General features: G+C 38.7%; 1 protein-coding gene across 1 annotated transcript in view; it reads left to right on the top strand.

Moving 5' to 3' along the window:
• Window positions 1-11,890, top strand: part of SYT10 (synaptotagmin 10) — a 50,881-nt gene extending 38,991 nt beyond the window's left edge. The window contains exons 4-7 of the mRNA XM_054016284.1: window positions 5,443-5,563; window positions 6,759-6,930; window positions 10,122-10,251; window positions 11,819-11,890. Of these exons, the coding sequence (XP_053872259.1) occupies window positions 5,443-5,563; window positions 6,759-6,930; window positions 10,122-10,251; window positions 11,819-11,890 (495 nt within the window). The remainder of the gene's footprint in view (window positions 1-5,442; window positions 5,564-6,758; window positions 6,931-10,121; window positions 10,252-11,818) is intronic.
• Window positions 11,891-13,831: the final 1,941 nt, after the last annotated feature.

Consider the following 13,831-nt stretch of genomic DNA (forward strand, 5'->3'; position numbering starts at 1 on the left):
CACTGCTTGAGCTAAAGAACCCTGTCTAGTAGCTGAGAGCTTTAGTGTATCAGCTTCGAGAGGGGGACAAAAACTCAAACTTTGCTAGTGTCATTTACATATGCACTATTCAAGCCCTCAAAATAGGAGGTGCATAGGCTTTGTGCTGCACCTCTGCACAAGGATGGATTTCACCTGTATGAATTCCTGCCCAGCATATATATTATAATAATACATTTTAATGTTTTTGTTCCCATATGCTTCTGGATACCTTAGCAAAATATACATAATTAATACAAATATGAAACAGGGCCACATGCCGTAACAGATCTATAAAAGAAGAACAGAACAAAAATACTAGTAACCTCCATTCCACACTTACCGAAAATATACCTCTCACAAAGATATCAGCCCAGCACATATGGTGCCACCACAATTAAATTAAAAATAGAAAGTCAGGAGACTTGCTCCAAAGGATATCAAAATGGTTTATACTGAACCCAGAAAGCAAGAGAATTCTGAGTCATTGGTGGCAATCTGTGCATACCAGATCTCTCGAGACACCACTATGGTATCAGTCCCCAGTGACAGAGGACCTTGAGATGGAATCTATGGATTATCTCAGTGAAACCCTTCATTTCAATTCTGGTACCTTGATTCTACAGTGATGGACACATTATAAATGGCATAGATGAGATTAGATACTTTGGAATGGTGTCTATTCAGAATTCATTTGTTGTCACAAGACAAAGGGCAATAAGTTTCCCTCCGGTTGACTGATTCTACTATCTGTTATTTAGTCATTAAGGGGAACACCTGCCTCCTGCTCCATGGATGCAGTTCAGTTGCTCTGGAGGATATACATATAGACCCTTGCTTCTAGGCATAAACACAGTCTTCAGCCTGTGGAGATCGGAAAATCCCATAAAAGGGCTCACTGGGCCATAGTAACCTCTGTGGAGCTGCTCTTCAGCCACTCTGCATCCTGGATGGAAATATTTCCCCCCCTCTGCTGCCCCAGACATTGAGCACATCATTTGGGCCTGATTTAGTAATAGTAAGAATCTGAAGCACACTGGCTCTACAATAGGTTGGCAGTGCAGCCATCAGAGCACAAATGTCAGTGTAATGGGTGAAACCACCTGAGCAGTTATAATACAGCAGAACCCCATTCATCTGACCTAATTTGGACTGGGGTCAGATCAGATAATCCAAAATTTGCATAATCAAGAGAATGGGCTAAGAGCTTTCTATCCATTATTTTAAAGACGCAGAGTTGCTTTTAAACTAGCTGATCCCTCCTGGAAAAGCATTAAAACATAGCCCCCTTCTTTATTTTCAGTATACGTGAACTGTTACTTCTAGTAACCAGTACCAGTTTTTAAAAATGCAGAAATTATCATTTTAAGTTGCAACAACAGCAATACTAATGGTAACAACTAACAACAGTAACAATACATAATATGCATAAAGTATCACATTAAAATACAATACTGTATATAGTACAGTGATAGGTACAGCAGCACTCATGTTGATAATGGCTGGAAAAAATCTAACAGTTTGTGTTGTTTTAGATGAAAGGGTCTCTTCTTCATTGCACGATCACGGAGTTGCTTCATCAACCACTGTTCAGTGTGTGCGCTGGTTGTTCAGTTAATATGGAAAGCTGGCTAATGGAGGCTTGGGTGAACAGGGATTTACTGTACGATAGCTGAAAGAAGCTGCAATCTATTCCTAGCTGATGGTCACTTTAGAGAGTTACCATATAAATGTACTGCAATGGAATAAGACTAGTACAACTGGTGTAGGTCATTCCAAATACCCTACTTTTCCTGCGATATCCGTGCTTTCCAGTTTTCCTTCTGTGATATATTTAATAGTATGTGGAACAGAAAATACTTTGGAAATTTAGGGATAATGTTTTCCTTTACATTCAAGGTAACCTGCATACTCTCTTCAATGTCCAACATATTGTTAAATGCTTGGTGTTTGGATAGTAATTTTTCAATGTCATTTTCCATCTACATTGTATATGGAATATTTAAATGGATAAAAAGGGATGATCCAGAGCCATGAATTATTATTTATTTACTATTTATTAAGCACTGCAGAATGCAGTAACTATCCTAAGAATTTACAAGTCTATACAATGAGAACTTTTCCATTCAAGTATAACAAATTACCTCCACATCTGGCTTTCTGAGGGAAGAATTGGGCACAATGTGTCCACCCCAAACATAACATAATTTGTGCTATAATGCTATATCACCTTCACCCTTGCATTACAATATCACTTACATCTCCACACTCTTTCAATGCCAGCTTTTTAATGCATGAATAATTCTACCAATCGCCTACTGAAACAAAGATTAGACATCATGAAGTCATAACATGTCACTCTCATTTGAATTATAATATTTGTAAGAAATGTTTTTAAAAGATCTAAGTTACCATCATCCTCTGGATCTTCCTGCCCCATATTTATCTGAGTTTTAGATTGTAAGTAGAACTGCAGGGGGAAAAATTCTCAATTTTGAAAAGTCCAAAAAATATGTTGTGATTTTTATTTTTTGAAAATTTCCCCCCAAAATATGTTGCTGTTTTTAAAACTAGCTTATGGAGTGGTCAAATACTTTAGTAAATTTGAAATTTTGCTTACAACTTTTCATTAAAAGTTTTGAAAAAACATTTGCAATTTCTTTCATTAATTTTTGCCCAGCTGTAATTGTACAAGCACTTCAGGAACAATCTGTGTCTGATTTGTGCTTTGAATATGGTGCCAAGCACCATGCTCATGCTTAGTAAACAAATAACCATTAGCAAAAAAATGATACAAACGTTCTGACACTTTGGGTTACGTGAGTATTCTGGGAACTGTGGTTCCATTTGTTTCCATTAGAAGTGTTTGGAAATCTAATTTAAAATAAAATCTCCTATTTAAGATTGCAAATCATAGCTGTAAACCTTAACATGCATGATAAAGCCAAAGAGAGACTCTCTCAAAGCATCCACTTGGCTATGGTAGCCCTCAGGTCAGCCAGGTGGTCATGGGTTTTAAAGGCTATTTAGGAATGATAATACCAGCTGAGCTATGTTATCTCTTTCTCTTAATAACCACAGGACTAGATGGAAGGATGATGTGTGTCCCCCTTGTCTTTCCTCTGGCCAGCCCACTCCCTTACTATGGACAGTTAATCTCTATCCCCTCCCCCAGTATGGACCTTAGACTATGTTAAGAAGCATCCGTAGGGTATTTGTTGGGGGGGGAGGGAGCATGGAGGGGATGGTGATACGAAGATAGCTACACCCTCTTTCCATGTGTAATGGGGTGGGATTCATGCAAAGATAGTACCTTCTGGATATGGATACATGGGTCATAATCTGGCCCCATGTACGTAAATTAGTACTAATAACTGAAAGGGCTGTATTAGAATAAAAGTGCAGATATGACAAAACTATTAAATGTAATTTAAGGCTTTTCACCCCTTTTGTGAATGGGTGGGAAAATGTCACTTTTCATTTGTTTATGTTTTATTCATATTTTCCAGAAGTGTTTTTAATGCATTGTAATTTATAAAATTGAAAGTAGTGAGTCACAAAATAAGAGGTACGAGAAGAGGTGAAGTGGCCAATTCCATCTGATGTGGACTGAATATGAACAAAAGGCATTTTGAAATATTTGGAAACTTTGTCAAGCAATGAAAATTGCATAGGCACATGCCTATCAACCTATTAATTTTCAAAACAAAACCCCAAGAAAACTATTTTACATGTGAATGGGATATAAGCTGACCTGCACAAAATTCAATCTAAATAAGCTTCCAAGATTGTCACTATGTCTATGGTGCTCAGAAAGTCTGAGTCACCAGGTTGAATTATCACTGGGACTCACCGGCAGGTACCATCCAAATTTTAAGTTATCTGCTATTTTTGGCTTTTTTGCACACATGACTTTACAGCATGAGCAATCAGTTCTTTGTATTTATTAATGGTACAAGAAAGAATTTAAAGCTATTCTGAAACTTACATTCTCAAATTTAGAGCTACAGCTAGAGGCCCGGATTCAGAAAAGCAATGAAGCATGTGGTTACCTTTGCAAAAGACTGTACTTAAGCATATATTTAAATTTAGTCATGCACTTAAATTCCATTGAGGTCTATTAAACTACTCATGAGAGTAACTGTCACCAATGTGAATGAAGAGTCCCAGTCTGGCCCATAATTATCAGCAACATACTATATCACCTTCTACACAGGCATTATTAATCTGGCATATTATGGTAAAATATTTCCATTCTCCTCCACATACCATAACTGTTTTACCATAAATGGCCCCGTACCAAGATATACTTATCAGCCAACTGCAAATGTATTAATTTCTCAATACATATATAACTACAGGTATTGATGCTTGAGCCAAAACTCTTTGAAGTCAATGGAAAGACCTCTGTTGTCTTCAGTTAGTATTGGATTGAGCCTTTAGTTCTTACTATACAACTTTATTTTTGTGTTTTTAAGGTTTAAAAAGTGTTTGTTTTTTTGTTGATTTCACCGAAGAAAGATACCTGAACACTATCTACCATATCTGCTGTCAAATATATTTAGTTTGTAAGGAAATTACTGTACACATGGGTGGGAGAAAGGGTCCATAATTCATATCACCTTTTTATCCTTCAATTTTCAAGCTTCATATTTATACAACAGGGCCACGTTATTTCCTTGTTCCATCTCTGGCCAGTGTCTCTCTCCTGTATGTAAATAATATCTCTATGTAATATGATGAGTAAGTTCCAGAGGAAGAAATTTTATTTGGACTTTCCCAGTTTGGTATATCACCTTCCTAAAGGTTATGTTGCACCCAGGAAGGAATGAGGTAGTGTAGGGAATGCTACTTTGCTCTTTCCTTCCTTCTATCTGACCAATAGAACACAGAAGAAGGAAATGGTAAAGAGCTTCATGTTGATAACTTTTACAAGTATAATGACCTCTCTAAATGCTCACAAAATGAGGCAAAATTTTCACATCCACACAAATTTTTCATACATTTGTGGAATGGGCTTAAATTTATGTGAATATACATTAGGCTGATACCTCACCACTTTACTGCCTGGCTGGGAGGGTAGAACACGGAGTCCCTTCCGGAGCTGACATTAGTATCTCTCCATGACTTCTAAGGAGCCATGGCATGCAAGGATCCTACATGTCCCTCACTCTGAATGCAACAAGGCTCTGGTCCCACCAGCCTAGAACATGAGAGTTCTGAGGTTGTTCCTGAACTAAGTCCCCTTCTGCAACTCAAAAGCCGGTCATCAAAATATTCTTCCATTTCTAATGATTTTTTTATACTTCAAATTTTTTTTTGAAAAGTTTATTTATAATCTCATTTTATGAATGTTTCTACAGTTTTGGATTGTTTGACTATTTGCATAATGTACAACATTCTAACCATATTTTTCCTTTTCAGGAAAGCATAGATTTGGGTGAAATCATGTTTTCCCTTTGCTATTTACCTACTGCCGGGCGAATGACATTAACAGTAATCAAATGTAGAAATCTCAAAGCCATGGATGTAACTGGCGCTTCAGGTAGGTATGCTTCTTTTCATTTAGCAGCGTGGAGTTCTGGTCTGAAAAGTGGCTATATTAAAACGACAACTTCGTACTCAACAAATATCTGTATTTTGAATATGCTGAGTCATATCTGCTCAGTTTTGTGAAAAAATATGGGTTTTTTTTTTTCCTGGTTTTTCTTTTTATTAGTTGTGCAGAGACAATATGGGTCAGAAAGAGTGAAATGAGGATTCTGTTTCATCTTTTGCACGATCAACCAAATTGTTTACAAAGTTCCAAACAATTCTGTGCAAAGCCATTGAAAGCAATAGCCATTGAGGGCATTCACTGAAGACAATGGGATTATGCAGGTGTAAGAGAGGGCATAATTTGGCCACCCCAACATTGATTATTTTGAAGCTGAGTGAGATAAAACACTGGTTAGCTGTTAGAGTTCAGGCTGAGTTTGCAGGACTGTTGGTTGTTTTGTTTTGTTTTTAAAGTTGTAAACTTAAACTTGATACAGAAAGCAGTGCGAGACAAACATGTAAATCCACAGTCTTGTTGTACCAAAGACACTTTACAGAATGGAACTGCTCTTCAAAAGACACTCCTTTAGTGGCACATTAAAAATCTCTACATCCAGTGGAAAGTTTTGATTTAGTTGACATTAAATTGTACTTTGATATTCACCTACAAACTTTTGGGGCTTGTTTGTTTGTTTTTAATTAAGTTTTGCTTTGTTTTCTGGAGGGGTAGGACAATGGGGATTACTCTATCTATTACTCTTAAAATAATAGCAGAAGATAATTAAAAGAAAATAAAACATTAAAAATGCAGGGAGAGATTTTCAAAGGCACACAACTCCCATTGACTTTCAATTGGAATTAGGTACCTAACTGCCCTTTGCACTTTTGAAAATCTCCTCCTTTTATTTTGTAACGAATATGTTTATTACATGAAAACTTCAAGAGAACTGGTTAAGGTGGAGAGGTCTAAATACTGGCTGTGTGTGATGTGGGGGTGGGTGAATCTATTTTGTTTGCTTGCACCATTCTTTTGAGTAGACAGGAAATTGAAATTGCAGAAGAGACAGCTCTGGTTGCTTATGTCACTAATACCTATACAACTTAGGTTTTCATGAATGTTAGCCTGCTAAGAATTTGCTGCTCTTTTGCTTTACATTTCAACTGCATTGAGACCAGTGTGAAAATGACTTCTTGTTACTCAGATCCGTATGTCAAAGTCTCATTGATGTGTGAGGGTCGAAGGCTAAAAAAGCGGAAAACAACTACAAAGAAAAACACACTTAACCCAGTTTATAATGAGGCTATCATCTTCGATATCCCTCCAGAGAATGTGGACCAGGTCAGCCTCTCCATTGCTGTGATGGACTACGATCGGTAAGTGCAATTTGTTCCCTGAAAATATTAATCTTCAGCAAGTGGTTACCTCACTATTGCAATTGATTTATTATTTTAACTGCCTGGTGTTTTAAGTAAATTCAATGTCACTAAAATAACACTTTTGAATCCGGAGGATTCAAAGCTACCATGGCTTTCAGCGTTTACTTCCGTTTATCAGTGTCATTAATGATGGTAAGAAGAAAATTAAACATGACTGAAAATTGTCTCATAAATGTAACCCGCATTAACAGTGTGAGTCTTTGTCCATCCCGTCCCCATCTCCCCCTCACCCCTCGACCCTGTGGCTGCACCGTGTAAGGGGTTTGTAAGACTGTAAAACTTCCAGCAAATGGAGTTATTCCTTTAGCTCAAGCAGTAGAGAAAAAGTTAGCTCTATAGGTTTCAGAGTAGCAGCCGTGTTAGTCTGCTGGAACAGGAATACTTGTGGCACCTTAGAGACTAACAAATTTATTTGAGCATAAGCTTTCGTGTGCATCCGAAGAAGTGGGCTGTAGTCCACGAAAGCTTATGCTCAAATAAATTTGTTAGTCTCTAAGGTGCCACAAGTACTCCTGTTCTTTTTATTAGCTCTATAGACACTGGTTAAATTCTTGCTGATAATTCAACCAGGGGATTCATTACTTCAGGTCAATTACCCTGAACCTGCCTACTTCCTGTCTCCATACAGAGGAGGGAAATACCCCACAACCGCAACGCCCACTTAAGTTCTGATATGGGCAGAGAGCCATCTCCTCCCATCCTTTCCCAGACAGTTTCCTAGTACAAAGGGGACAACTCCATCCCTATAGCTAAAATAGCCTGGGGGTTGCAAGTTACGTTAGAGATGGATTGACAGAACAGTGCTTGAGCAGAGCCTACTTCACTCACACCTACTATTACTCATGAGCTCCAGAGACATTCAGAATTATAGGGGGGTGGGAGTGGGGGTGGGAGAATCAGCAGTAAAAACTGAGTCAATGTTATAAAACCTGTGGTGAATTTTCCCCATCCTTTAGTTCCTACCTCACCTTAAGACAGTGGCTGTGAAGGGCTTAGGGAGAGAATGGTGCAGTGAGTTATACACCATCAGTCCTTCTATAGCACTCTTCATTTGCCGATCTCAAAGTCTTTGTCAAGGGGAAGATGAGTATCATCGCCTGTTTACAGAGGGAAGAAATAAGAAAGAGTGAGGAAGTGACTCGGTCAAGGTCACACAATAGATCGATGTTGGAGTAAGAGCTATTAAGCATTTAGCTGGTGTTAAGATTTTTGCCTGTCATGGTTACAACCTTGAATGCCTTGACAAGAAGCATAGATCTATCTTTTATGTTTCTGTACCTGAGGTTCTAATTATTATAACAGACTAAAGATTAAAAATATACCTTAAGATCACCAGCTACTCTTGGGTCCTGCATGAACCCTGATTCCTCCAATTCCCACTCATCATCCCTCTCCCCACAATTTAAAACACAACAGCAAAACATGTAACTAACTAACCGGTGACACTCAAAACCTACTGACAACTATATGCAAGAAATCCATGGATCACCACACTCAGCTTTGTAGAGCCGGTAACCACCCCAAATACACCAAGAAATCAGTTAGCTACAACCAGGTACTTACATACCACAGAATATGCTCCAAGGAGAAAGTTTGGGATACACACCTTAACACACTTCACCAAACAAGGACACTCCACCAGAGAAGTTGGAATGGGCCACCCAAATACTCTGAAGGAACCTGCTCCATGCAGAAATAACCCCCACCCTCTGACTCCACAACCCTAGTTGTCACCTACCACCTCACTGGACCCCATACAGGGTATCATAAAACAACTACAACCCATATGCCATAGGGATCCCATCCTGAAAGAAATCTTTCCTGAACCCCCACTTCTGGCCATCAAACAACCTGCCAACCTCTCCAAGCTCATTATCAAGCAAGCTCCCGGCAGACCAGGACACACCAACTCAAAGTGGCAACAGACCCTGCCAGAACAACACATGTAAAACCCGCAGACATATTTCCAGTGCTACAATGATCAACACCCCCCACAACATATCTTTCAAGATCCAGGGGTCTTACACATGCCTATCACAACATGTGGTGTACCTCATCCAGTGCACTAAATGCCCCAATAACAATTATGTGGGTGAAATCTGACAATCACTACACTCTTGAATGAACTCACGCAGGAAAATGATAACAGACAAAAACACTCTATCACCTGTGGGTGAACACTTTTCACAAAGTGATCTCTCTATATCTAACGTCTCAGTCCTCATCCTCAAAGGAAACATGCACAACACTTTCAAAAGATGAGTCTGGGAGCTTAAATTCATAACTCTGCTATCACTAAAAATCATGGACTGAACAGAGACATAGGATTTATGGTTTATTACAACAATCTATAACCCACTAACAACATCCCCAATTGCTTTGCTTCCCCTTCCACCCCGCCTTCCTTTATCCCAGTGATTGGAGGGGTGTTAATGGGCTACTTCACCTTGAATGGTCCCTTGAAATGTGTGTTAACTACTGGTGCTAAACAATCTGTTCCACCTTGTATTTAGCTGTGACAATAAGTAAGTTTCTCAGACCTGAAGCAGAGCTCTGTGTAAGCTCAAAAGCTTGTCTCTCTCACCAACAGAAGTTGATCCAATAAAAGATATTACCTCACCCACCTTGTCTCTAATATACTGGGACCTACAGCCACAACACCGCATACTCAAAACCATGGTCAATAATTTGTATGTTATCCCTGTCTCCAACTCTTTGCCTGTTCTTTTGGATTGTAAGTAGAACCCTGCACAGATACCAAGTTTGTATCAATCAATCAAGTCAATCTGCGAACATGGTCCATGGATATCTGCATCTGCATCCATGGATGCAGATATCTGCAGATATAAAGTGGATATCCTCAGATTTGCCGGACTCTAATTGTAAGTTTTCCAGGGCAGGGCCAATTTCTTCATCGGTGATTTTATAGCTCCTAACAAAATGATGCCCCAAACCTGACTGGGATTTTTAAGTCGTCCTGTAATATATATGATTAATAACAATAATGTGCACACTTTGGGCATCTTCAACATTTTGCGCTAAACCAATCCAACTGCATTATGGTTCAAAGATGTTAATAAATCTATCTGCATTAAAAAAAGCTTTCTCTGCCCTTCTGTAATCCTCAGAGTAGGACACAATGAGGTGATCGGGGTGTGTAGGACAGGACTTGATGCTGAAGGACTTGGAAGAGATCACTGGAATGAAATGCTGGCTTACCCCCGTAAACCTATTACTCATTGGCATCCATTGGTAGAGGTAAGAAGTAGAGTATCTCTATAGCCAACTTGTTGCTACATCTCTCTGCTTTTAATAACTCATTTCCAAGAGCCTCTGAGAATCATGACATCACTAAGGTGGGGACCTTGTGGAAGATCCTCCACTTAAATCTTGCCTAAGAGTTGTGTGTGGTGGGGGAGAGAGGGTTGAATGGCCAAGCAGGGATGCCTGCGCATACCTTACATACTGCAGAAAAGCACTTTGCACTGCCCTGCAAAGGCTGGTAAGGAGATCCACTTTGGGGCAGGCCAGGGGTCAGAAATTGACCCTGGGCTTCAGAGATGGATTTCACTTCCTCAGCCTTCCTGCACTCCACTTCAATAGGACCTGAAGTTTCTTACGTTGGTGGACTGAATTTTCTCTAAATAGCGGACAGTCAAAAGAAATCTATGACTCAGTTCACGTCTAACGAATGCTTTTATTGATTTTTGCTGTTATTTTAATCAGTGAGGTTCTGATTTCGGGGTTTACTTTTGATCTGAAAGTATCACTTCAGAAGTTGCCTTGCTCTGCTCTCAAGGTTTTGATATAAAGTTCTTTCAAATCTTTTTAGCGGTTACCTATTGTTTATTTTGAGATTACCAAGGATTGCTTAAAATTACTTGGGAGTGGTAAATGTAAATATTTCAAGGCCAATCATTTTCTTATTTGAAATGATAAGCATTAAAGAGAGTTGTGTAACTAAAATATTGAGTTTAGATTTCTCCATTAAGTAGGCTGAGTTGAGGCTACACACCAGTAGCCGCATACAGAGATGCTAAAACAGTCATTTATTTGAACCCTCTAATCCTAATGCAGGGAAAATTCTGTGTGTAACTGTGAACTTTGAGAAGATCCCCTTCAGAGTCTTAGGACCACATCCTGCCGGATGCATAACACCCATTGGAGTCATGGCTTTAGGGCTGGGAGGGTGCAGGCTGGGTTCATTAGGCAGCAGGCCAGGATTGGGGTCAGGGGGACAAATGTTGTTCACCCCTTTTCTTCAATCAAGCCTTGCAGATAAACCAGTTGAGAGCTGATGCAACCTGAGGCAGCACTGACTATTTCATGGCTCCCTCTACTGTGGGGAACCACCCTTAAAGAAGCGTCCAGGGCTGTGGCAGCTGGGGAGTGTCTACTGGAGCTACATTCTCAGGGAGAGTGTGAGAGAGAGGAAGCTGGAGCCAGAACAGTTCAGAGGGCACTGCACAGAGGTTCCTGGCCTCCTCCTGGATTCTCCAGCACATATGCACGGTTTGGAAACAGAACTGCAGCTCAGTAGATGGTGAAGCAAACCACACCCAAATGGAATGATTCAGGGAGAGTCCTTATGGGGTCCCCCCCAAAAAAGTTTCCTTACCATGGTTAATTCTCCAGGAGGGTGTGTCTTGAGGCATAAAAATTACTTCAGATTAAGTTTTCATTTTCTAAAAATGTCCTTTTCATTTGGGGGTACAATTCAGCTCCTTCTTTTGGAGAGGGTCCTTGTGACTCTCTCATCCTCAGAAATAACCATGATGAGTGGAGAGATCTGATGATGATTGTAAAACTAAAACTTTTCTTTCAGTTACCTGGCCAGGCAACCAGTTTTGATAGCCAGGGGTCTTGTTCATCACCAAAACCACCACCTACACCCTAGGGCACAAGAATGGATTCATCACATCCAGTGTCCAAGCTCCATGTCCATCACACCTACATTAACAGAAGGTTTGGCTTCCTCAGATGAACTGTATCCATATTTTTGTATTAAAATAGATTTTCTTCCTGTTCTAAGTCTTATATTACAGTTTATAATAATTTCTTAAGAATGAATTTCACTTGAGCCAAAATACTCCTTCCTTATGCAAAGATATTCATTTTTCTCTCTGTCATAAAGGATTGTTTTGATACAACCTATTTCTTTGCAGATGGAAGGAAATCAGAGAAAAAAATACATATATACTAGCACTTGAAAACAAATGGAGCTTCTGATGCTATTCCTTTTAAGGTAGCAAAATTGTCATATACAGCACTTACTTTGTAACTTGCCTCTAAATTATAAATTTTGCACTAAATCGTATATGACCATTAAAGAAAACCTTTACAGCTTTTGATGTACTAGAAAAAGATAATTCTAACAACATAATGTCCAGTTTCTCTATGATTGTCTTGAATGTTACTTTGCTCACTGTAGGCCTGCACCAGAGCCCACTGAAGTCAATGGAAAGGATCCTATTGAATTCATTTGGTTTTAGTTCAGGTCCTATGGATCATATCCTGCAAATGAATGCATGCAATTGAACCCTTACAACAATCCTACTGACATTATGGAGACAACTATGCAGTATTTGATATCCAAGCTATTTTGACCGGATGCCTTGTTCGCATGGGATTGGTTCTGTTCTGTTCCTATGAATTTAATATGACTGGATGAGTGTTTTTCTTAGAATCAGGCTTCCAGTGAAAATACTTGTGACTATGAATTTGAAATTTGCCTTCTGTCAATATAGTGAGGTAAAAACTTAAATGTTACTACTTCATAGAACATTCCTGCTAGTAAACTCAATATTCAAGGAAAGAAAATACAAAATGAGCATCAGTTAAAGCTAGTTGGTTAAAAAACTGAATAAATACTAGCACGTTACTTTGCAGTATTGATCCAAGTCTCAATAAAACTCCAGTTTAGCTCAGTGAGAGAATTTGTACTAAGTAGAGACAGAGAAAAGGCTGCAGGACTGGGCCCTGGGCTTTTAAAGGTGAGCTGCAATAGGAAAATTAATTAGGGGTGTTCCCTTTTTTTTGTTTGTTTGTTTGCTTGCTTCTTTTTGACATATAAAGAAAGCCAGAAAGGTTTTAGTTTAAAAACAATCCAAAAACATTTTAAAATTAGAAATGTATGTCCTGTTTATGCAGAAAAACTCTGTAATGATGGGAAAACTACCAAATTCTGACATGACAGGAGTCAAGAGAATGAAAATTGAGAGGAGGGGATTTTTACTCAGACTTAAAAAAATCTTTTGGGTTTGGTTGGCTTTGTTAATACCTATTTTATTTCAGTGACTAACATTTTGGATAAATGATTTATTTATAAAAATCCATCACCTCCAGCTTTTTAATTAAGATGTGATAGCTCCCAGTAAACATGCTCTGACTGAGATGTCTATCATTTCCTCCAGAAAAACCACGGAAAGCTAGTCTTGACATTCTAGTAAAACGAAACATAAAATAACTACATACATTAACACACAGGCCTTCTTTATATATTACTGAAAACAAAAACAAAAAAAAGGGACCAATGTTTGAAAAATTTCTTTGCAAGTCATCTTTGCTGAATCCTATAGAAACTGTTTCCTTCTAGAGATTTGGTCCTCTTGTCCCATGGTATTTTAACCCTCAAGATTGTATTTTAATAAATAAATATATATACATACAGCCTTGCAAATTTTTACTCATCCACTTGCCCTGGGCGAGTAAATTTTTTAAACAGGGGAGTAAACTGTAATTTGGTTTTCATCACCATCATCATCATGAGATTTTGTGCCTGGGCTTGTAAATTTTCGTGATAGTTTTGCAAGGCTAATATAGAGACATACTTATATAT

Source organism: Malaclemys terrapin, chromosome 1, assembly GCF_027887155.1.
Source record: "Malaclemys terrapin pileata isolate rMalTer1 chromosome 1, rMalTer1.hap1, whole genome shotgun sequence".
Lineage (NCBI taxonomy): Eukaryota > Metazoa > Chordata > Testudines > Emydidae > Malaclemys > Malaclemys terrapin.